The 25,352-nt window shown below is 49.9% G+C and overlaps 1 protein-coding gene across 1 annotated transcript in view; it reads right to left on the reverse strand.

Moving 5' to 3' along the window:
- Positions 1-4,460: 4,460 nt before the first annotated feature.
- Positions 4,461-25,352, reverse strand: part of LOC149369705 (uncharacterized) — a 58,971-nt gene continuing 38,079 nt past the window's right edge. The window contains exons 9-11 of the mRNA XM_089576163.1: positions 25,046-25,257; positions 22,118-22,312; positions 4,461-4,697 (exon numbers count right to left, since the gene is read on the reverse strand). Of these exons, the coding sequence (XP_089432289.1) occupies positions 4,461-4,697; positions 22,118-22,312; positions 25,046-25,257 (644 nt within the window). The remainder of the gene's footprint in view (positions 4,698-22,117; positions 22,313-25,045; positions 25,258-25,352) is intronic.

Below are 25,352 nucleotides of genomic sequence, written 5' to 3' on the forward strand. Positions count from 1 at the left end.
GAGGCCGAGTCCATGTCCCTGCTTTTGTTATACTGGACTCGCCCGATGCCCCCCCGCCCCGCCAAGTGGAGCTGATATGGGTGCCCGCGCACTCCGGGAATCCCGGAAACGAGGCCGCCAACCTTTTAGCCCGAGGTTCTTTAAACCGGGCTCAGGTGGCCTCTGATCGGGGATTCACGAAGGAGCGCATGCACTCATTCAGTGAGCTGACCCAGGCGCACAGAGCCTTACGCCAGCTCTACCCCCCGCCCCACCCCTCCCTAGATAACAAACACGCAACACTCTGGCGCAGACTACAGACACACACACTCCCTTCACCCCTTACCCTAGCCCATTATCATCCCTCCTTCCCCACTCCGGCTTGCACTCTATGCCAGAACCCGTCGCCTCTTCCCTCCACATCATTTCCCTCTGCCGCGGGACCTAGAGAACCTCAAGACCTGGGAGGACTGGAAGACCCTGCTGCGCTCGGAGGACCCGGCCGTGCAGACCATCGCCACCGGCCGTGCTGCCAGTGTTATGGACCTTCGGAACATAAACACTTGAGTGCAGTGGGGTCGTGCGGGGACCCTGGGGCGTGCCCCGAATTCCTCTGTAAATAAAGTTTTCTCTCTCTCTCTCTCAACGAGTGGCGGCAGATGAATAGTTTATTAATTATAGCCAAAGATGCTCAGAAAGTGGGCGCGGCCAGCGCAAAAGTAGCACAAAATTTGAAAATGCCGGAAGCGTGGGACCACGTGACCGGAAGTGTGGGCGGAGCCGATGCGTGACACCAAATTTTAAAGTTCGGAATGAACACAGATGAAACGAGAGAAAATGTGCACTTAATCAAAATCCAATCAATAATTAATGACTTCAGAAAGTTGTGAAGAGTTTATTGGGGTTTAACGTCCCGAAGCAACTCAGGCTATAAGGGACGCCGTAGTGAAGGGATCCGAAAATTTCGACCACCTGGGGTTCTTTAACTAGCACTATCATCGCCCAGCACACGGGCCTCTAGAATTTCGCCTTCATCGAAATTCGGCCGCTGCGGCCGGGATCAAACCCCTGTCTTTCGGGTCAGCTGCCGAGCGCGCTAACTACTGAGCCACCGCGGCGGGCAGTTTTGAAGAGTGAATTAAGGTACATTATTGTGAACAAAGGTCATTTAATTATGAAAAAACGTCAATTAATATTTAAATATCAATGGATGGCAGATTAATGTGAATTAGGGGGAATTAAAGTAAATTAGGTGTGAAATATTTGCGGAACAATTTTGAATTATTGTGAATTAATATGACTTAATTGTGAGTGACATGGGTAATTAAGTAACCAATTCAAAACAAAAGAGCAAATTGAAATGAGGAGGCGTCGTTGCTTTCGCATTACTCTAATGACGGTTAACGCAGTGGTCTCGAATTATTTCTTTTGAAGTAAGTCATGGTTTGGTCGCCAGGGGACCTGCCGACGCATCTTAAGTCAGAAGGCGCGTTTCCATTCCCCAGTACGTCATTCTTCTATGAGGAAACTTCAGGATATTTGTTCCCCACGAACTGCACCGGTAGTCGCTGGCGTATAGTTTTCTCCCGGCCGCGTTTATGTACTTACATATGCTACTTTCAATTATAGAGCAGCATGAAAGACTAGCCATATCTCGTGGAAGAGCGCAGAAATACAAAACAGACCCTACTCTGAAGACTTCGGGGAGCTGCGTAACGTATTTTAAAGTCGCTATACCAGAAATGTTTGGTTTATTGGTTGGGTTTGGTTTATTAAGGTTTAACGTCCCAAAGCGACTCAGGCTATGAGGGACACTGTAGTGAAGGGCTCCGGAAATTTCGACCACCTGGGGTTCTTTAACGTCCACTCACATCGCACAGTACACGGGCCTCTAGAATATTGCCTCCATTGAAATCCGGCCGCCGCAGCCGGGATCGAACCCGCGTCTTTCGGGTTAGCTGGCGAGCGCCGTAACCACTGAGCCACCTCGGCGGGCCAGTCACATAATCGGGACAGCTACCTCGTTTTCGTTTTTGCGCAGAGAATAACAGATTCGGTGAAGGTAGCATCCACGTGACCATCAGCTTGAATTTATTTTAAAAGCTCTCAAAATAAAAAAAAATATCACCCAGTATACATGACCTATAAGCAGATTAAACAGCTATTATCATGACTATAATGTTAATGATCGTGATCAGGGCCACATCAACTTGCATTGCCGTGAAAGCGCGGCTATGTCTATGCAACGGACTGAATACAAGCGATGAGTGTCTGTATCTGAGCGAAATGACGTTTCGACTGTCAGGGAACACCGGGTGAAGGAACTGATCGAGGTGGCGGAGAGTGCATACCTAGGGTGCAGGGCCCGCATTACGAAACTGCCAAATCAAAAACTCGTTAAAAACTTGTCAAAAAGCCCCGCCGTAGCCGCGCTCCTATTGGTCGGCCGTGGCCGGCGGCCATGTTGCTGCCTTGCGTCATGGGTTGCTGTCGTTTACGTCACGGACATGACAGAAGTGGTGACGTTGCACACTTAATTATGCAGGCGCATTTGGACGTTTTTTTTTTTGACGGCTTCGAGGCGGTCAAAATTGGACCGTTGTGTTTTTGACAGAAAATAGCGGCGGCGGCAGCGGCGGCGTATGTGGCTGTAAGACTGGGGCGGCTGCGGCGACGCGAGAAACGGTGAAGGAGGGCGCACGAAGACGCGTTTGACTTGCCGGACAAGCTGTTCCGACGCCTTTTTCGACTGGAGAAGCAGACTGCGGTGTGGCTGCTCGACGAACTCGCCGATGAATTTGGAGGTGTGCGTGCGAGTGCGCTGTCGGTGCAGCGGCGGGTGCTGTGTGCACAGCGGTTATTTGCAACCGGCGGCTTTCATGCAAGCTTCGGCAGCCGACGTCACCTGTGTGCCACAGCTACATACAAATAAAACATGCTTATGCTGGCAAAGAACTTTTTTCCCCTGCAAATCACACCTCGTGGTCGTCTTCTGTTTCCTGGTCGAGGAAAAAGAAACAGACGACCACACATCACATACTGCAATGCTTCACGCTTTGACACTTTTGTCATCGATCGTAAAAGCCGAACAACACAGACCTTAACAAGTTGGCTTCGTCGATTTTTCCGCACTTAGATCAACCGCACAGTACCTTAATTTGCGACGCCGCGTAAGAAAAGAGTATCAAGGTGTGGAACAGCTGTTTCCGTGCAAAGCGGCTTGTTGACGTTTTACCGCCGTCTGCGCACCCCCGCGGCAGCAAAAGTTAGTTACTAGCAAATTTAATAGCCTAACTTCTTGCGCTTCTTGTTTTTCTTGATAATTTTCAGCTTTAAACATCTTTTTTGGCAAAATAAAATAATAATTATTTTTATCGTTGTGCATTTCTTTACTCTCTTAGCAAAAATTTAGCAGACGGTCTCTCGTCGTGCAGACAAATGCCTCCGGGGCGCCGCTCTGCTGTAATTGGCTGATTCCTCGTTGCGTCAATTTTGCGTCAAGCGTCGACGTCACATCGTTTCGTCATTTTGACATCACTGTCAATAACGTTTGACAAAATTTCGTAAACGGCCCCAGGTGTTTGTTTAATTTGGCATCGGTTGCACTATGGAAAAAAAGCGAAATGTTTTTAAATGCCTGACTTTCAACAAAACTTAATTCGGTCACTGCGTTTCAATCATCATGTGGGCTCTTTCCTTCTTGCTGGCGTTAAGTGCCTGCACATATGCCGCGTATCCGCAAGATATAATTTTTTAACGGTCGGGTTTATGGCGGTTCTATTTTACTTTCTTGGTTTCGCGGTGTGAATAATATAATCAAGCTGCTTCGGGGCTCATTATGAGGAAAAAATTGTAGGGGAACGAAAAGAGCGGTTGACATGTCTTAAAGCTTAATTTAAGACAGGTGGACCGCTGTCATCTTTCTACCAATTTTTCCTTCGCATAACCCAATCATAATCAAAAATTCAACATCAATGACAAACTGCATGTTCGTATGGGGAGGCATTGATTTATTCAACTTGTTTTTCAACTTTTCTCTAACAAGAGGAGCAGTCAGTACGTAAAAACGGTGAAGTCCAGCCGCACACTGCCGTTGATTTGGGTGGGAATCGAGTTGTTAATCGCCCTTTAAAGCTTGCCCTAGTACGAGCCACTGTCATTAGATAAAAGCAGCAGAGCCCAGTCGTACGTGGTAGTTTATTTGGGTGGGGATCAATTTATTCATCTTGTTCTTTCCCAGCTTGCCCTAGTATGGGCTTGCCCTACTTAGTTTGGGAAGGATCGATTCACTTTTTTCTCTGTAAACTTTCGCCTGTATTGAGCCCCTGTCAGCATGTCCAAGCAGAGAAGTGTACTTGTACACTGCAGCTGATTGTGCACTCACAGAAGTTTTCGCCTGCAGATATCAGCGGCGGTGTTCGTCAGTAAGGCCTGTCAACCCCCCTTCTTTTTTTCCTCCCCACAGCGCAGCTTTCAAAGCTTCACCTTGCGCGCCTGCGCCTCAGGGTAGCAGCGGCCTCCCTGGCTGGAACGCTATGGCTTGGACGCTGCCCGTCCTCCTCGTCCAAGACGTCGCTGACCTTCAAGAAAGAGCGGACGTGCTCTAGCATGTAATGGCCCAGTTCATCGAGCTGAGGCTTTTCCGCGGAGCCCTCTTGTCCTCTTTGGGGTGGGTTACACTCCAGCTCCGCTTTCACGATGCCGGTCAACTGCCAGAACTGCGCCCAAAGAACAAACGGGCAGGGCTGTCGGTACACAAAGTTGCATGGTTAGTCGCACGACTCAGGCGTGAATGTGCAGAATGCGGACTGCTTCTCGGGCTAGTTTATTTATTTTGTTTACCTTGCCCCTCAGGGCCAATGACACCAAAGGGATACTGATGCGGTTTTCGAATCAGCTAATATTTTAGGGTTTTGAAGTAGTGTCATTGCTGATCACGCCTATGAAATTATTTTTTCGATGTTGGCTAAAAGAGTGGCGCAATCACCAATTAAATACGCGATGTTTAAATCTCCCGCGCGAGCGCTGGGAAGGAGACCAGCGGAGAGGGAAACCTCGTCCATGTCGGCCAACGTGACGTCACGTTGAGGAGCCGGGGATACTTCGGCGCACCCGAGCGAGCTTTAGCCGTGCGTTGTTTCTCGTGCTGCATGCGTTGCTCCTCGTACTGCGTGCATTGTAACGTACAAAGCGTGTCAGACAACCTTGAAAATCAGATTCAACACGAGGTATCACTCTGCGGTCGTGTCCACGAACAACTACGGCCGCGACTGTGTCGTCTTCCACTGTTTTCCTCAAGATCATAAGCTCGCAGCGCAAGCGCTCGCTGCTGCGACGATGAATTCAAGCCGACCAAAGCAAGCCTACTCTGCTCGAAGCACTTTCTTAAGAGCGGCTACATGCAGAGCTTGTCCCTAATGTGATCTCTGGAGATTCCTGTCGAAAAGGCGCGGCTAAACTATGACACAGTTCCTTCGATTTTTCTCGCGCATAAGAGGCGTGTCACCATTCCAAAGAAGCGCCTCTTCTAAAAGTAGAAACATGCTCACTTAGCCCCTGCAGAAGCCTTAAAGAGGCTCAAGCATGTGTCGCTCTCCTCAGCTTAGGTGCGGCCAGACCACCTGACGCGTGCTCAACAAGGCTTGGTTAGTGATTTTATACTCGGTTCGACATGTCCAAGCAAGCAAGCACGCAAGCAAGCAAGCAAGCAATGAAAAACACAATAAAGCAAAGCAAGCATCGAAGTTCTTCATATGCAGCATCTCCGTTAATCGTAGCTAAGCGATTAAAATGAAAGCGCTCTACGTTCTGATTTCTGATGCAAATTTAAGAGAGAAATGAATGCCAACCAAGTTTTTGCCAAAAGAAACCATGTTTCGCAACCTTACTCGGTTTCTTGATCAAGTTGTGGCAACGGGCGAGTTGCAGCTAGCTTGGCTTTTAAACACACATGTATTTGGCCACTACTTTACTGAACCTAAACTGCAAATCTAGGAAGGGCGAACATTTCCGAGGCAGCGATTAATATTTTCTGGCATCTGCTGAACGCGCCACGAGTGAAGCAGCAGCCTTGTGCGCGTATTTGGCTTGGTTTCCAGCGCACAATGATTGCGTCACTATCCTGTGGGATTGCGTCATTATCCTCGCAGCGCTTGGCCACTGCGCTTCGCTCATTTTGACATCAACGTTGTGCTGCTTCATCGTTTCCTTGAAATACTTTCTTGCCCCAACCTACAACGCCAGGTACTGAGAACAGGATTTTTTTGTACACAGCGCTTTGGGCCATTTCTTAAGATGACGCTCTTCCGGCGAACCAGGAGGCGTCCGGTGGTGGTAACTGACTTGAGTATTGTTCGCACCCCTTTCTTTCCGAGAATACGAGCCGAGGTCGTGCTGGCACCCTTTACGCATGGTCTGCATACGCGTCTCTCACGCTGGCGTATGCTTGTGCTAGGCGTAGAATTTTTTGCTTGTGTCTTTTTTGCTTTCACGTGATACGTGGAATGAACAAACTGTAGTATTCTTTTCTTTGGAGGTCAGGAAAAAAATATAGTCGCCATATTCGCTTTTACAACACCAAGGAAAGGTGCGATGTGCACTCAACGCAGCGCCGGATCCGCATCGGCACCTTCTCCAGTCCTCAAAGTGACGTCACGACCTCTCTTGACCAATAACGGGCGGCGGCGCGCTGCACGGCGTGCTCCGCGGCACAGGTCGCATATTTCTGCTAAAAAAAGGCCATTCGCGCTTGTTTTTGCCTTATTTGGATGTGATATTCCGGTATACAGCATGAAAAACCATAGGACGACGCTGCCAGCCTGATTTAAAAAAAAAAAATGCTTCAGTCTCCCTTTAAGGAGGGTGAGCGGTAGCTATACCTAAACGGAGTGAAATGTACAGTTAGTTACATGAGTGTTAAACAGCACTTCATTATACAATGTTAGTTAGTGCTACGCCGAAATGGTGATATTTTCAATCCCAGCAACTTCTGCGGGAAGGTGTTTTCAGTCACACGAGGTTCGCGGCAGGAATGACTGCGAGAAAATTTCGTGTTGCATGACGTAGTGATTATGATAAATTCGGCTGGATACATAAATTGGCTTGGCGTTGAGGTAATCACGTAGAACGGGCTGGTGATACAACTTTTGAAACAGGGGGACACGAAACACTTTTCTAGGCAATGTGTGCGACGGGAAGCAGAGATTATACCTCATAGTATTTATACTCCCTGTGCGGTTGCAGTTGGCAAGAATAAAACGTGCCGAGTTATTTTGCACCATCTCAAGATCATTAAGTTGCCATGAGTAGGGTCCCGTAGAGGTGTTGCATTCTCGAGTTCGGATCGTATTTGTACTTTATGAAGCAATAGTTTCAAATTGGAAGGAACGTAAAAAATATGCGACGTAACTACCCTATGATACGATTGGCATTTTAATTATGTTCTCGGTATGATGAGATCAGTTAAAATGTAAACGCCGAGGTGTTTATATGAAGACGCTGATTCCCACGAATTGTTATCCATGTAGTAGTACTAAAGTAGAGCAGAAGTTTCTCTAGATGCACGTGTGATTTTGCATCTGTTTATTGAGACCGGGACGGGTGATTGAAACTAGCTGGGTACGCTTGCCCAGCACGAGACACCACCACCTCCGGCGTAGTCAGTGACGCTGACCACGCATAACAGGTATCGCCTTTTCATGGCTGTCACACTTCCCCTTACGCAGCCCAAGGGCGCAGGGAGAGTTAAAAAAACGCCGCGCAAACGGTAAGGCTTCAGCCGGGCAACGTGAGACACTTAAATTCGCCGTGATACGCGCTATGCCGTAATTGAGCGCGCTAATTTTCTCAAAAATGACGTAGGGTCCATCGTAGTAGCTCAGCTTCTGAGATAATTCCCTCTTTATGACAGGTCACCACAATAAGACCAAATCTCCAGGGCTGTAGGTGATATGACGGTGGGGGGCATCGTAGCGCTCGTTAGATCGATCTTGGGAGGCGAAAATACGAATTCGGACAAGGCGCCGGGATTCTTCGGAACAATATTGGTCGCAACAATATTGTAAGTTGCAATATATTTCAAGTAATTGTAATAGTTCGTAATACTTGCAATGTATTGGAAATATATATCCGAGATTCATGAATATTAACAGCGAAAAAGACGAGGACGTGGGAAGAACACTAAGACGAGCGCTAACTTTCAACTCTTTGTGTTCTTCCCACGTCTCGATCTTTTTCACGCTCTCTACAGTCATGGATTACCAACTCGCCCGAGCGTCTGTTTTCGCCAGATATTTCTGAGCTCAGCGCAGAAAGACATAACGAATCGAAAAGTTGCGAAATGGGTTTAGAGTAACAAATGAAATATCATTGGACGTAGAGCATCTGACATATATTGCCACGCAGGTGTGACAGCAGGCTTTCAGCTGGCGTATTTCACAGAAGTATCTTACAACGCATACGCGGCTCTGTCCAAAGCGCACGTGCGCACCTGTAAACAGAAATGTTCTGTAGTGAAGCGCAAAAACGAAGCAACAGCAGAGAGCAACAAACCATCTCTAACCAGTGCTGATTTGGCCATCGAAGTATATTCCAGCGGTAGAGAAAGCTACAACGAACACAGTGACCGAGACACATCCATGTAAACCACATCTGAGTCAATGCAACCTAAGCATTGCTAGCCAGCCCTACTTCCTTTTCACGATGCCGACAATCTGTCCTGTAAGACTAACTAATTGTTTTGGCGTAGAATATTACTTTTCTCCTTATACTATTGTTTCTGGGGCTCGAGCTGCTGCTGCGCCATTGACATTCAACTACTACAACTGGAAACTGAACCTGGTACTGGGAACTGAACGCTAGAACCTTACCCAATGAGGCTAGTCTCGCAGTGGTGCTCGAGGAACTTGCTGGTAATGAATGGTATGTCGTAGGGCTTAGCAAAATTAGGATGACTGATGAGGCATTTACAGTGCTAAAGGGCGGACACGTACGATGCTACTGCTGATTAGCGTACCGATGAGACCTTAGTGTGGGATACCGCATCAATGATAATATAGCTGGGAAAATGGAGGAATTTCATAGCATAACGAGAGGGTGGCAGTTATCGTAATTACGCTTAGTAAGATGGACATACTGAAGGTAGTAAATGCCTAGACACCTGCACCAAGGCAGAATGGCCTGATCGTCAAATAGCTTTTATGAAGACGCGGGATCGACAATGAGAAAAGCACTAAATACACTGTACTGATGGGCAACTTCAACGACATGACATTCAAAGCAGGCAGGAGAGGAGGCAGATGGATACTATGGCATAGATTCCAGGAATAGCAGTGGGGAGGGGTTAGTAGTGCTCGCAGAGGGAATTTGTGAATCCGGAATACCTTCTCCCAAAAACTGGCGAACAAGAATTGAATGTGTAAGAGCCCCATGGGGGTACTAAGAAGGGAATAGAATTCATACTGTTGCCTATCCCTGGCATCGTGCAGCATGGGGAGGCCGACTCGAAGTCACCATGTAGCGACCACAGGATGGCAAGGTCTCGAAATATTCTAGACTTAAAGAGGGATCGGAGGCAACTAGTAAGGCAGAAGCCCATCGACGAGTTAGCGGTAAGAGGGAAAGTATCGGAATTCATGATCTTAGTGCCGAATAGATATTCGGCTTTAACCGAGGATGACGACCTTGTTGTTCAATCAATGAACGATAATCTCACAGCTATCACTGGGGAGTGCAAAGCAGAAGCAGGCTGTAAGACTGTTGGACGGGTTACCAAAAAGCTCTCAGGAGAAGAAACAACTGTGTAAGAAACGCCAAAGCATAAAAGCCTCAAATCCGACCAACAGAAACGAAACGGCACAACTTTAAAGCAAATGAAGAAGCACACGGGTAACCGACGTAAGTAGGTATAATATGGGGAAAATCGGGCAAGCTGCGAAGAACGAAGATTGCCTACAAGAGGTCTAGAGGGCGATAGGCGTTGAAAAATCAGATTTATGCTCTAAGAAAATAGGTGGGAATTGGCAATAGCAATATGGATTTGATAGGTATAGCAGCCGAAGAGTTGTACGCAAATCTTTATAATAACCAACGTAATGAGGATGTTAATGAGAGAAGTATGAGAGCGCAGCCATTGGAGGTCCAGCCAGTAATGAAAGACAAAGAAAGCCTCGAGCACACCGGAATCTAGGAAAAATGCTGACATCTTGACAACCTCATACTTCAGTCGACCAAATGGCGAGGCAGGCTATCGAAAAGGCTATTCGACAATAGACCGCACTAACAATGTGAATAAGCTGATAGAATAATACGCAGACTAGAATTGACCTATATATAAATACTTCACCAAGTACGAGAATGTATCTACTCAGTTTAAACCATAGCAGTCATGCAGGCATTACGGAATAAGAGTGTAGAGGAGCCTTATGTCAAAATACTGGAAGATATCTATAGCGAATGCACATCCGCCGTAGTCCTACATAAATTGAGCAATAAAATTGCAGTAGCAAAGGGACTCAGGCAGCGAGACACGATCTCGTCAATGCTATTCACCGCCTGTTTACAGGAGGCATTCCGAGGCCTGGATTGGGAGCAGTTGTGGACAAGAGTTAATGGAGACTACCTAAGTAATCTGGGATTCTATGGCGACATTGCCTTGCTAAGTCACTATGGAGTTGAACAGCAAATCATGATCAGTGAGTTTGGGAGGCAGAGCTGAAGGGTGGGTCTAAAATATAACATGGAGAAAACCGAAGTAATATTGAACAGACTAACAAAGGAACAGCAGTTAATTGGTAGCGAAGTGCTGGAAGTGGTATGAAAATACGTTTACTTAGGGCAGGCAGTGGCTGCTGATCCTGATTATGAGAGGGAAATAACTAGAAGAATAAAAATGGGGTTGAGCGCATATGGAAGCTTCTCTCAGATCATGAATGAAAGTTTACCGATATCCCTCAAGAGAAAAGTATACAACAGCTATGTCTTGGCGGCACTCACCCACGGGCCAGAGACGTGGAGGTTAACAAAGAGTGTTCAGCTTAAGTTATGTACAACGCAGCTAGCTATGGAAGGAAAAAGGACATGTGTAACGTTAAGAGACCGGAAGCAGGCAGAGTAAGTGAGGAAACAAACGCGGTGTAACGACATTCTAGTCGAAATCAAGGGGAAGAAAAGCTTGCGCAAGGCATGTAAGGCGGAGGCAAGATAATGCCTAATCCAACAGGCAATGGACAGGCTTCATTAAAGAGACATAGAAGAGGCCTTTGCCCTGCAGTGGGTGTAGTCAAACTGATGATGAGAAAACGACGTCCTCACCGAAGCCGTGGTCCACGTTTTCCACCCGATGCGAAATACCGCGTACTATGAGCAGTATACGTTTTTGTGAAGTGCGAGTGTGAAAAAAATATATATTTCAGCTCTCTGACTGAAGGCAGTTGCCTGAAGTGTCTAAAGCTATGAGCGGATGCACGGGTGCCAGCCACTAGTAACAATACTAGGCGACTAGACTTGCAGCAGGTCTAAAATAATATTTTTTTTTTTTCGGGAGATACGCCCTCCGCAAACTTTTGCTGCCGAAAGTACAAACACGTGACAGCTGGCGCTTCTTTCGCCTATAGACGTTCTCGCCGTCGGATGCTATGCTGGCGATTAGAGTCAATTGAAAAAATATTTTTTACAAACATGCGGAAAGCACGCGGCTTTTAGTCTAGCCACCTCGTTTTTCTCGAGAAGCTGCCTCCGATCACGTCGCAGCAAGGTTTCAACAATGCCATCTGTGAGCAGGGGACAACAACAGAGTGTTCCATGGCGCTGCTGTGACCAGACTCATCATTCAGTAACTAATTAACAGGGCTGCAGGAACAGAGTCAGCTGAGTCGACAACAGCTAAAGGGCAGGCATTCCTCAATGAACTCCAATTCCTGATTACATGGAGTTAGAGGGGCATTTTAAGCAGTGGCTGCTTTCGCGTAAACTTTAACATTACCACGAGAGGTCTGTTAAAGTCTAACGCACTAACGAAGATCAGGCTGTTTGTGCACTTAAGCACTCTTTCTGTTGTAATGTAGGTTTCAGTTTACAGCGCTGTCTTTTGCCGCGCGGCGCTCGCGCCCTGAGCGACACCCTCCGGATTTCAGATGGCTGGATGCTGTTGGTGATTTCACGTCCATGAGGGTTAGCCTTAATGTGGCGAATACGGTGACTCTATGCAGGATTCCTTTTTGGGTCAGCTTGATTGTAATCGTTCTTTCACGATAAAGTCGCGCTCTTTGTTGGTGGCGGCAGCCTCGTGTAAGGCAGTCTCGTTTCTCGAGGGTGTAAAAGAATAAATGAGAGAGAAGGAAGGGAGGTTGTGCCGCGTTTCATAACAGCCGGCGTGAAAGAGGAGCGATAGAGGGCCAGTGCGTATTTCGCAACGAATTTAAGGTCAGTGTGTGAGTTGTCTTTTATGGTACATAGATAACTCAGGCCATTATGCGCCAAATGCAGTGTTAATCTGTTTGTATTGCGCGAGAAAAGCGAACTGATTCAACATCTAAAAATTGGTTGAGAAGGTTTACCTCTTTTAAAAACATAAAAACAAAAAACGTAAAAGGCAGGAAGCAGCAATACTCGGGCTCTTCCCGCAGAAGTAAGCTAGGGTGTAACAGGATGTGTTCATATTAAAAATTTGGGAAATGTTTTTTCCTTAATCTCTCCAGCTTTCTGAACGAACATAAAATCTGGTTTCCGGCCGCCACATCTCTACATAGTTCACTTGGTGGTTTGCGTTGGTTTGTTAGGGTAACGCTGCGCGCAAGATGTGTTCGCCCAATACCAAGGCGATACAAAATGACTTCAGTGATGCGTTTTCTATATGAGCATGACTTTCTCCTAAGAAAGGTTTCACTAGGGGGTAGCTGGTTATTTGATTGAATATTGAACAAAGATTGCCACTCATTTCTCATTTAACATATTACAAAGCTTTGTTTACGAACCAAAATTATTTTTTTGATTTCCTTTTTCCTTATTTCTACAACCCATACGTCTGCTCTCTCTTTGTCATCAATTATTACGTGGCTCGGGAACTAGGAGAATTTTATGTTGAGTTCTTATGTTATAATTAATATTATACTTTCTATTACATCACTAAGTGAGGTATGACAATTTTCAATCTGTAAAGCTGCAAGTAGGGTGATGAAATCAGTGCAGTTAGCCCTGTTCTTCACGGTCTATTTATTTTTCAGGAGCCGCCAGATCATTTAACATTAAACAGTAATTTTTGATGCACACAGAGGATGTCTTGTTTTCGTAATTTGTGTCCACTACTCCATTTCCGACATAAACTGCTCTTCTTGAACCATGCGTATTAAAGTCAGTGTAGCCTGTTGTTGGGTTGTGTTTTTGGCACAAAGGCAACTAAGGCCATCATGCGCCAAGCTCAACGTATACGGAAAATGTTTTACCTGGATTTTATAGAAATCTTTAAATCATCAGTGGTGTAGAGAGACTAACAGATTGGTTTGTAGTACCTATCGATGACAAAAAAACGAAATTTTATCACTGGATAAATAGTAGAAGCTTCAACTGGGGTCGGGTATCTCAACAGTCATCCTCGGCTGGGAAACAATGTTGAGCCTCCCACCCAATGAAATAAAAACCTCTGCCTTCTTCTCAGAAATGAGAAAGTAGCTGAGGTCTACCAAAATACAGCAAAGCACCTGGTCAGAATTTAGAGTCTCTCAAGAAATCCGGCTTCCATTAAAATGCGTAAGGCATTGTGCGTAAGGTATGTGTGCCGTTTGCAGAGACTGCAGAGAGTCACTTCCTTGAAACCTTCCTGGTGCACCCTTGACTACGTTTGCCTAAAAGCGCATTTAACAAATGTAGTTTGTTATTTACCTCGTTGTTCAAGGACGACTGCCATTTTCCTCTTAATTGACGTTGTACTAGGTTCACGCTACCCTTAAAGGGCATATTTACTTAATTTCCTTGCTGCGAGCCTGTACAGCGCACAGATCTGCTCTCTCGTTGCCTTTTATTCGGACATGACTCGGGACCCAGCAGAGTTTTATATTTTGTCCTTGAGCTGGGGCTATTTCTATGTTATGTATGATGTCATCAAAGAACGGTGTGATTGCATTTCTAGATTGAAGAGCTTTAACTACACACAGGGAGTCTGTGTAAATACTACTGTTCATGAGGTTGTTTCTTATTTTTTACAGCTACACAAATCGCATAACAATCGGCAGTGAAAATGGATGCACACTGTGGAAGTCTTACTGTTTCTTTCGAATTCCATCGCCGCACTGCGCTTCCTACGTAAACATCCGTTTTTGAACCGTGAGTATAATATTCTGTAATCCTACTGTATTTTTCTTAGAGTGCAGGGAATTCTTGTATGATATTGCCGCACTTAGTTTAGCCATCACTCCACCGGCGCCCCCGGGCGGTCTGTCTTCAACCTTTGTCGCGCGCCGGACTTCGTCCTCTTCTGCTCGGTGTTAGGGCCTTGCCGGCTGCGCTCTGCCCAGTGTGCTCGCCACGTACTGTTCGGCCAGGGATAGAACGTTCTACCGGCGTCCGTGACATTTTTTGGTGCAGCTGCTGGGTACGATCTATATACGAAGAGGTCCCAGGAACCTCCAGCGCTCCGTCACACCCCCTGGACACGACACCTGTCCATAAGTCAAGCCGCCGCTTGAAAGGCTTAGCCCCCGAGTACAAACCCCTCAACGCGCCTTCCCGCAAGATGACCTCTACGGTGGCCAGCCAGACCTTCCAGCAATCTGTGAGTTCGCCAGCGCTGCTTCTTCATACGCCTCGTACGCCCGCGTCGTTTCATGGTCACAAGTTTGAGGATGTAGAGGACTGGTTGGACGGGTATGACAGGGTCGCTGAATTTAATCTGTGGGACGAGGACCGCAAGCTTCGGAACGTCTACTTTGCCCTCCAGGACGCCGCCTACGTGGTTCGAAAACCACGAGTCCGCCATCCACACCTGGCAAGACTTCCGGCGGCAGGTGCTGGATACGTTCAGCAGCAACGAACGGAGGGAGCGTGCTGAATTGGCCCTGCAATCGAGAGCGCAGCAGCCAAACGAGAGTGTGGCGATGTTCGTGGAGGACATGACCCGGCTTTTCAACCGCGCTGATCCTTCGATGTCGGAAGCCAAGAAGGTGCGCCATTTGATGCGGGGAGTGAAGGAGCAATTGTTCGCTGGATTCGTGCGCGATCCCCCGGCTACGGTCGCCGATTTTGCAAAGGAAGCGGCAGGCATGGAGCGCGCCCTGCAACAGCGGTTTGCGCACTACGGCCGTACATCAAACATCACTGCTGTGGAGTGCCACATGCCGAGGCCCGGCGATGAGAACACCTCCCTCCGAGAGCTCATCAGGAGCATCGTTCGCGAAGAGCTGCAGAAGCTCCGCTCTGTGGAGCAGCCTCCTAGTGTCACCGCCATCTCGGATGCTGTCCGTGACGAAATACGCCGCACGGTGCCGCAACCCATTCCACCTCCCCAACCGCCAGCGCCCTATGTGATGACATACAGCGAGGCATTGCGAATACCTGCGCCACCACCGCCGGCGTTCTACTCTCCTGCCCCTACCGCGCCGTCCCACCGATTCCCGTATACGACAGCGCTCCCAGACGACCGCCCACCCGTCACGAAGGCAAACATGTGGCGAACGCCGAACAACAGGCCCCTGTGCTTCCACTGCAGCGAAGCAGGCCACATCCGTCGTCACTGCCCGTACCGCCGGATTGGCCTGCGCGGCTTTTCGCCTGACGCACCTCTGCCACGCTATGGTGAACGACCCTGCGAGATCGGTCAGTACCTAGCGGCCAACGTCCCATCTGCACCCACTGCCCAACGTCAGTCCAGGTCACCGTCGCTTCGACGGTTTTCTTCACCAGCCCGCCAGTCCTACGTCCGGCAGTCCTCCAGCCCGCGTCGGGAAAACTGAGGACGGCGACCCCCGGAGGTAGGGCCATCGTCACCGGACATAATGACGAACATCCTCCGCTCACCGACGTTAGCATGCGACCCGACCTCCGACCCCACGATGCGACGACCTTTCGACGCCCAGAGACGCCTTCGCTTGACGACTCAATTGGACAATCTGAACGACCCTTAAGTCCGACGACTTTTCGACGAACAGAGACACCTCCGCTTGACGCCCCAACCCGACCGCGAGAACGATCCCCTAGTCCGGCCTCCCCCACAGAGCGTTTTTCTGAAGGTGTCCAAGCTTCGGCTGAAATCTCGGTCATCGTTGACGGCCGCCGCGTGACTGCTCTCGTAGATACCGGCGCCGATTTCTCCGTCATGAGTCGTGGTCTGGCGCTTGTCCTGAGGAAAGTACTGACACCTTGGCCTGGAACGCACATCCGGACAGCTGGAGGCCATCTGGTGACACCGCTTGGCGTCTGCACCGCTAGAATAGAGATTCGGTTTGGTTTGGTTTATGGGGTTTAACGTCCCAAAGCGACTAAGGCTATGAGAGACGCCGTAGTGGAGGGCTCCGGAAATTTCGACCACCTGGGGTTCTTTAACGTGCACTGACATCGCACAGTACACGGGCCTCGAATTTCTCCTCCAAAGAAATTCAGCCGCCACGACCGGGATCGAACCCGCTTCTTTCGGGCCAGCAGCCGAGCACCATAGCCACTTAGCTACCGCGGCGGCAGAATGGAGATTCGTGGTGTCACCTTCACTGCGTGCTTCGCTGTGTTGGCTCATTGCTCGATGGCCCTCATCCTCGGGTTTGATTTTTTTCGGGAACACGGTGCGATAATCAACCTCCGCGAACTTGTCGTGACGTTCTCACCTCAGTGTGCTATAGCCGACAGCAGCGAGCCCGACAGGCCTGTTTTTCGCGTGTGTGATGACAATGTCACGCTACCACCACACTCCAGTTTGTTTATTACGGTGGAATGCTCCAACCCACGCACGCCTCACGGGGTTGCGGAAAGTAACCTGTTGTTACTGCTGAGTCAACAAGTCTGCGTTGCGCGGGGTGTTACTTCCCTCCGCCGACTGCGAACGCAGCTTTTTGTTACCAACTTTAGCGCCGAATACCGCCACTTGCCGCAAGCAACCGCCATAGCCTATTTCGATGAAATTAGTGACTCAGTCTTCCACTGCGCCTTGTCCCTCAACGATACCCATGCGTCGACGTCTGACGCCCCCGTTATGACTGACGTGAACCCCGACCTAACCGCCGATCAGAAACACCGCCTCCACATGATCCTCGACTCTTTTCGTGACTGCTTTGCGACCACTTCTAAAGTTCGGCAAACAACGGTGGATGCGGGGAGTGAAGGAGCAATTGTTCGCTGGATTCGTGCGCGATCCCCCGGCTACGGTCGCCGATTTTGCAAAGGAAGCGGCAGGCATGGAGCGCGCCCTGCAACAGCGGTTTGCGCACTACGGCCGTACATCAAACATCACTGCTGTGGAGTGCCACATGCCGAGGCCCGGGGATGAGAACACCTCCCTCCGAGAGCTCATCAGGAGCATCGTTCGCGAAGAGCTGCAGAAGCTCCGCTCTGTGGAGCAGCCTCCTAGTGTCACCGCCACACTCTCGTTTGGCTGCTGCGCTCTCGATTGCAGGGCCAATTCAGCACGCTCCCTCCGTTCGTTGCTGCTGAACGTATCCAGCAACTGCCGCCGGAAGTCTTGCCAGGTGTGGATGGCGGACTCGTGGTTTTCGAACCACGTAGGCGGCGTCCTGGAGGGCAAAGTAGACGTTCCGAAGCTTGCGGTCCTATACAACACCACCCCTATCGTGTGTCTGCGAAAGAACGGGAGGTGATTCGGAGGCAGGTTGAGGAAATGCTCCGCGACGAGGTTATCCAGCCGTCAACAAGCCCGTGGGCTTCGCCCGTTGTGCTGGTCGCCAAGAAGGATGGCACTCTCCGATTCTGCGTCGACTATCGTCGCCTCAACAAGATTACTAAAAAGGACGTTTATTCGTTGCCCCGAATTGATGACTCGTTCGATCGCCTGCGTGATGCCCGATACTTTTCCTCTCTTGATCTACGCAGTGGGTACTGGCAGATCGAAGTCGATGAACGTGACCGTGAAAAGACCGCGTTCATAACCTCCGACGGTTTGTACGAGTTCAAGGTGCTCCCCTTTGGCCTGTGTACCGCTCCTGCCACCTTTCAAAGAATGATGGACACTGTCCTGGTTGGCCTCAAATGGCAGTCGTGTCTCGTCTATCTTGATGATGTGGTTATTTTCGCTGCGACCTACGAAGAACATCTCAAACGCTTGACTGCAGTATTGACGGCAATCCGATCAGCCGGTCTATCTCTAAAACCCGTAAAATGCCACTTCGCGTACCAACGGCTGAAGTTTTTGGGCCATGTTGTGACACCTGAAGGCGTCAGCCCCGACCCCGACAAGACGGCCGCTGGAGCTGCGTTCCCGACTACCAGCTGTGCGCCGGTTTCTTGGCCTCTGCGCATACTAAAGACGCTTCGTGCAAGACTTCTCCAGGCTAGCTGAGCCTCTCACACGGCTGACAAAAGACGATCAGCCTTTCGTCTGGGCACAGGAACAGCAGGACGCCTTCGAAAAGCTCCGCAAACGCCTACAAACAACGCCCATTCTTGCCCATTTTGACGAGGAGGCGGACACAGAACTTCACACCGGTGCCAGCAGCATTGGCCTCGGTGCAGTCCTCGTCCAGTGGCAAGATGGTGTTGAGCGCGTGATTGTTTACGGCAGCCGCACGCTGTCTCGGTCCGAGGCGAATTTCTCAACCACTGAAAAGGAGTGCCTAGCTGTTGTGTGGGCCATAACGATGTTCCGGCCCTACTAGTATGGTAGCCCGTTTCGGGTCGTGAGTGACCACCACTCACTGTGTTGGCTCGCGAATCTTAAAGACCCCTCGGGCCGGCTACCTCGTTGGACCCGTCGCTTGCAATAATTTGATGTAACAGTTGTCTACAAGTCGGGCAACAAACACAGCGATGCAGACTGCTTGTCCCGTGCTCCTATCCCGTCCAGCTCTGATGACCTCGAAGATGACCCTCTATTTATTGGTGCTCTGACCACGTCCGCCCTCGCTCAACAACAGAGGGACGACATGGAATTGCGGCCACTCATCGATTATCTTGAGGGTACCGCCTCGTTACCGCCTCGTCTATTCGCGCGTGGCTTGTCGTCGTTTTGCTTGAGAGATGGCGTCCTCTACAAACGAAATTACGGCCCGACGGACTCTGGTTACCTGCTCGTGGTTCCAACGGCGCTCCGCACTGACGTTTTGCAGGCATGCCACGACGAGCTTCCTTCCGGCCACCTTAGATTTTCTCGAACGATGGCACGAGTTCGTCACCGTTATTACTGGCCCAGGCTTTTTGCGGCTGTCAAGCGTTATGTACGCACTTGCCGCGAGTGCCAACGTCGGAAGAAACCACCTTTCAAGCCGGCTGGCTTGCTCCAACCCATTGCTCCGCCGAGAATTCCTTTCCACCAAGTCGGCATGGACTTACTGGGCCCATTTCCCACGTCATCATTGGGTAACCGGTATATTGTGGTTGCCACCGACTACTTCACTCGTCTACGCGGCGACACATTTTCACCAGTACATTGCCGGCCGGAAGGTGACCTTTACAACCGATCACCGACCGCTATTGGGCATTCTGGGACCACAAAGGCCTATGCCACCAACTTTGTCTCCGCGAATGACACGTTGGTGCATCAAACTCTCAGCGTACGACTACGCTCTGGTCTACCGCAATGGGAGTAAACATCAAAACGCCGATGCGCTAAGCCGTCTGCCACTAGACGCAACTGTTGACGAACCATTTCCACCAGGAGACGTTCTGATGTTCGAAGCACTGCCAGAACCTCCGCTTACAGCAGGCACAGTTGCAGCATCTACGCAGAAGTGCGCAGCTCTCCGGCTAGTTTACACAGCTGTTCAACAAGGCAACGTGCATAAACTCAAAGCGGACAACTTCGACGCTTACCGCAGGCGAGCTACAGAGTTGAGCACCCATCGCGGCTGCATCATATTTGGGTCCCGAGTTGTGATGCCGAGGGAACTACGCGCACAAGCTATGTCTCTCATCCACGCCGGACATCGGGGCATCGTTGCAATGAAAAAGTGTGCCAGAAGCTACATGTGGTGGCCTGGCATTGACAACGACATCGAAACAGTGGTGCGAGAATGCAAGCCTTGCCAGAGCAGCCGGAGCGCCCCGCCGAAAGCTCCTGTCCCAGAATGGGAAAAGCCAGACACACCATGGCACACACTGCACATTGATTTTGCAGGACCAATTGAGGGCTGCACTTTCCTTGTGGTCGTAGATGCCTACACAAAGTGGCTTGAGATAAGGCAAATGGGACAGACGACTTCGGCAGCAGTCATTGACAACCTCCGATCACTATTTGCAACGTTCGGCCTGCCGCGCAAGGTAGTGTCGGACAACGGAACACCGTTTGTGTCTGCGGAGATCCTCAAGTTTTATCGCGACAACGGGATCTCATCAGTTACATCGGCCCCCTACCACCCAGCGACAAACGGACAAGCCGAGCGCTACGTAGCCGAGCTAAAACGCGCCCTTGAAAGAGATCAGACAGGCTCGCTGCAGCGCCGCCTTGCGCGCTTTCTCTTCAAGCAGCACACGACGGTTCAGAGCACAACAGGCGAGACCCCCTCGAAAATGATGTTCGAGCGTGAAATGCGAACCCAGCTCACAGCCATCCTCCCCGAGCCAAAGGCAGAGACGTTCCGGGAAGAAAGAGCAATTCCGCGCTGCGGCACGCTTAATGAGGGGCAGCGCGTCCTCGCCCGACAGTTTCTGAAAAAGCCACGCTGGGAGGAAGCTACAATTGTCAGACGCATAGGCCTGCGCTCTTGGCTCGTCAACATACATGGCACAGTAGCACGCCGACATCTCAACCAGCTGCGTAGATTTACGACGCCGTCTGAGAGCTGTCCGCCAGCGGAGAGAACACGTGCACCATCTTCCCACATAGCCTGGCACCTCTTCCCGGAAGAAGAGACTTCGCCCAGGACAGACCTAGGAGACACAGCGAACAACAGCCAGCCTACAAGTGTTTCTCCCCCGAGCGCACAAAGCCAGCGCGCCTCCACGCGTGAGCGCCGACCCCCTGCACGATACCAGGCAACTTTCTAAGGGGGAAGGAAGTGTTGTGTCCCCTTATTGCTTTTGTGTGTGTGCGCCCCCGCACCCTCCTCCTAACGACCACTTGCCCTTCGTCGCACGCTGTCGCCAGATGCCCCCCCATGGTGCGCCCCCGCACCCTCCTCCTGTTCTGGGAAGCCACTCCCTCCCGTGGACGCTTCTCCGCTCCCTCCTTTCTTCGGGCGGCCAGTTCGGCTCCTGCCTCGGTCGACGCTGGTCGCACCCTCATCGGCTTTAAATAAACGAAGTCTTAAAGTACCGTGTGCGTCTTCGCTGCATTCAACACAGCGACCGGACACGACACGAAGGTTATCTGATTGGTGCCTAAAATAAAGACAAGAGTCAGACTTCATTAGTCGCGGCAAGGTGGCGTGATCCATCGCCCGATTTAAAGGGTTCAGCATCCGTCCGTCCGTCCGTCCGTCCGTCCGTCCGTCCGTCCGACCGTCCGTCCGTCCGTCCGTCCGTCCGTCCGTCCGTCCGTCCGTCCGTCCATCCATCCATCCATCCATCCATCCATCCATCCATCCATCCATCCATCCATCCACGCACGGACACAAGCACGCACGGACACAAGCACGCACGGACACAAGCACGCACGCACATGCGCAGACATGCACGCACGCACATGCGCACACATGCACGCACAGGCACGCACACACGTGCACGCACACACGTACACACACACGCGCATTCACGCACGCGCACACATCCACCAGTCCACATCCATCCATCCATACATACATACATACATACATACATACATACATACATACATCCACCCGTCTGTCCGTCCGTCCACCCGTCCATTTATCGGTCCATCGTAACCTAGGAAGCATTAAAGATTGCCGACAGCATTGCTTGCCCTTAACACTGAAAAGCTTTGCTCAAAGTGGAAAGAGAGCTGCAGAACACACGGGCGAGCTGCGTATCACCGCGAAATCGACCGAAATCGATCTTGTGGACTCCACAAGATCGTCATTCTGCGCTTGCTTACCTCGTCGTGGAGACGCCTGGCGCCCTCTCGGATCTTCTGCGCGGCATCTGTCTCGCTCAGGGACCCCATGCGCTGAACAGCCGTGGACACCTGCGGATGCCACGAGACCAGCTCGAAGGCCACCGCAGCCCGCTTCAGCGAGGAGCCCAGGACAAAAGCAGCCGCGCACTGGACGAGTCCGTAGTTGCGCCGAACCTGCGAGCGTAAAAAGGCGAAGCTACTCAGTCGCACACACTCGCTTTGGTGGAGGCTTGATGCGAAAAATACCCGGGCATGCCCGAAGGCGGTGAATTATCGCTTGCATCAGGATGATAAGCTGTGTAAGCAGCGTCTCCGTGGACGCAGCATGGCAGAGCCACCACTGCGGTGGCCGCCTGTCGGCGAGCGGGCCCGGTAGCCTCGCGAGCTGTACTGCACGCGCTCTAGAACGATATAACCTTGGCTCGTGTTGGAACTAGTGGCACATAAGAAGCAAGGGCTATCGTGCGTTAAATATGAGCTCATATCTTTAACGTGGTGATGCTTCTTCTGTAAGAGTTGAAAATAACCCCCACTTTGTCTTTAAACGAACATTGAGTGCAACTTCGTCCAATTATTGTTTTGAATAAAAACTTATCTCTGCCTCTTGCTGACTACGCAGACGTCGATGATAATGACGAATTTTTATCGCGCAGGGCGCCTGTGTCCAAAGGGGGCTACGACACAAGGTTCGTCTTCTATCTAAGGTGGAGTAAAATACGCATTTCCGAAGCATTGCTCCCTAAAGCAGCCGACACCTGGAAGGAGAAAGCTTGTACCCATTTTAACGACTGTGGGCACCCAGAGGCACTGGGGTGGAACCACGCAACTCCCGCATGAGAAACAGATGCTCAAACTAAGAGCCCACCTCTCCTGTCTACTACATACACGTTCCTCCGTCAGCAAAATACATTTATCGCTATCAAAACTTGGCCTATAATTGACCCTGCCAGTGAATTAGAAATTGAGACGTCTTTTCCGAAAAGCCGAGTTGCAAACCTATTGAACAGAATGGCTGAATAGGGTTGTCTCAGGAATCCGCGAGAAAAAGGTGGTGTCGACGCCGACAACTTAGCTGAGAAATTGGCCAGTGAGGGCAGCACTTGTAACCTAGTAACGGTCATTTATAGCCTATAAACGCCGCTTTCGTTGAGAGTGGAATCTTTGTGATTAGGATGCGGTACTCTACCTTCGTAGTCCAAATTCTATTGCCCTCAGTGTGCCTTCTATGTGGCCACTCCTCAGAGAATGCGCCCTGCATAGACGGGCGGATGGCATGCAGTGACCACCGTAAAACTTTACACGTTAGGCAGTCGGAATCTTGCTAAAATGAGAGATAAGGGATTGTTTCCCGGCGTTTATTCAGCGAGGTCATGTGACCAATGTAGTTCAAACCTGCCACGCTATTTCCATGGAGGTAGGTCCTCGAGATTGTGCGTGGGCGCTTTATGGCGCCGGTTGAGGGGGGGGGGGGAGGCAACGCAGCGGTTGTTACCTGTAAGCACCCGACAAAGGGGTGCCCTCTGAATTCTTAAAAGTTGTGACATTTGCTGTCATGACCATCCTTCTCAGCCTGACTACGCCCACTGTAGGAAAAGGCCTATCCCTTATCTCTCCAATTAACCGGCGGTGCCAGCTGCGGCTACCCGATTCCAATTTCTCAATGTCATCGCCCACCTAACTTTCTGCCGTCCTCTCTTCTGCGTTTGCTTCTTTTGGGATCCTGTCCATTACTCTTGCATCTTGGTGGAGCAGCGCAAATGACCGAACTCAAGAAACAAGGAAGGACGTACACAGGCGCTGTTGAATGGAGGCAGTTTACAGAGCCCGATGAACTAGATATGAAGTTCAGAAGAGCAAGCTTCTGGGCTAGTTGGTACTGTTGCATCTTGGTGGAGCAGCGCCAAGGACGGGACACAAGAAACAAGGAATTAAGTACCAACTAGCCCAGCAACTTGCTCTTCTGAACTCCATTACTCTTAATGACCATCGGTTCTTACCCAAACCCATTTATTTTTCGTGATTTTTACTATGGTATCATTAACCTGCGTTTATTCCCTACCCACTCTTCCCCCTACCTGTATCTTAGTGTTACACCTACAGTTTTTCTTTTCATAGGTCACTGCGTTGTCCTTAAGTTGCACCCTCTTCGCTATCCATCACGTTTCTGCCTGATATGTGGGTACGAGTAAGTGCAGCTGTTATATACTTTTCTTTTGGGGGATATTGGTAAACTTCCAATCGTAATCTTGCCTTCGCTTGGAACCCTGTCCGTCACTCTTAATGACCATCTGTTCCATCGAAGAACCTGCCAAATGCGCTCCACGCCATTCTTATCTTAGTTACTTCACTTTCGTTATTCAGATCAGCGGTCTCTACCTGCCCCAAGCAGACAGATTCCCTTACCACTTCTAGCTCCTTGCTACGAATACTAAACTGCAGTTCTCTTCCAAGGGCGTTGTACATTACTTTTGTTTTCTGCATATCATTTTTGGGCCCAACGTTTTGCTGTGCTGTCGAACTTGTTGACCATGCCGCAGGCAGATCTGCTTTACGGAAACGTAGATCTGATGTAGGCTGTTACAACTTATCATCCCCCATGATATTGTTCTGATGTCGAAACATGCACACCAGAAAAGTAGGAATGACGAAACCAATGACGAAACGTGCACACCAGAAAAGTAGGAATACGAACTTTGTGCTAAAGCTTATAAATAAGTGCTCTTCAGAAAACGCAACCGAAACAGGTGAGATGGGTACGTCTCGCGCTGTGGGAGTTAGGCCATAAACGAAAGTTGACAACATTGACGTTGTCCGATGATGATTCTTTACTGAGGAGTTTCCTGCACCATCAACAGCCGTGGTAAATTGAGAGGATGTTACTTTGCACGCCAAACATAAGCTGCCTACCAGATTCATGGCGTTCAGTCCAACTTCATCCTCCGGCCACTTGTTCACATCTACAGATGTGAGCGTGTAGCTCTTCTGCAGATGCGTGGAAAGAATATGGAGCACCAATTCGTCTCCTTCGTCGGCCAGTGCCAGCTGCAGGCTGTGCAGACGGCGGTTGCGCGCTAACCAGTCGCAAAGCACTTCCACGTCTTCTTCGCACACCGTCAACCCTGCGAGGATGCGGAGGAACTTGTGATTGGACTATTTTAGAAGCTGCATGAAGCAATTTTAATCGCATTTTGCTTCCCATTCGATTCCATGCTCA

The sequence above is a fragment of the Amblyomma mixtum genome, chromosome 1 (genome assembly GCF_055824585.1).
Source record: "Amblyomma mixtum isolate Tamu chromosome 1, ASM5582458v1, whole genome shotgun sequence".
Classification (NCBI taxonomy): Eukaryota; Metazoa; Arthropoda; class Arachnida; order Ixodida; family Ixodidae; genus Amblyomma; species Amblyomma mixtum.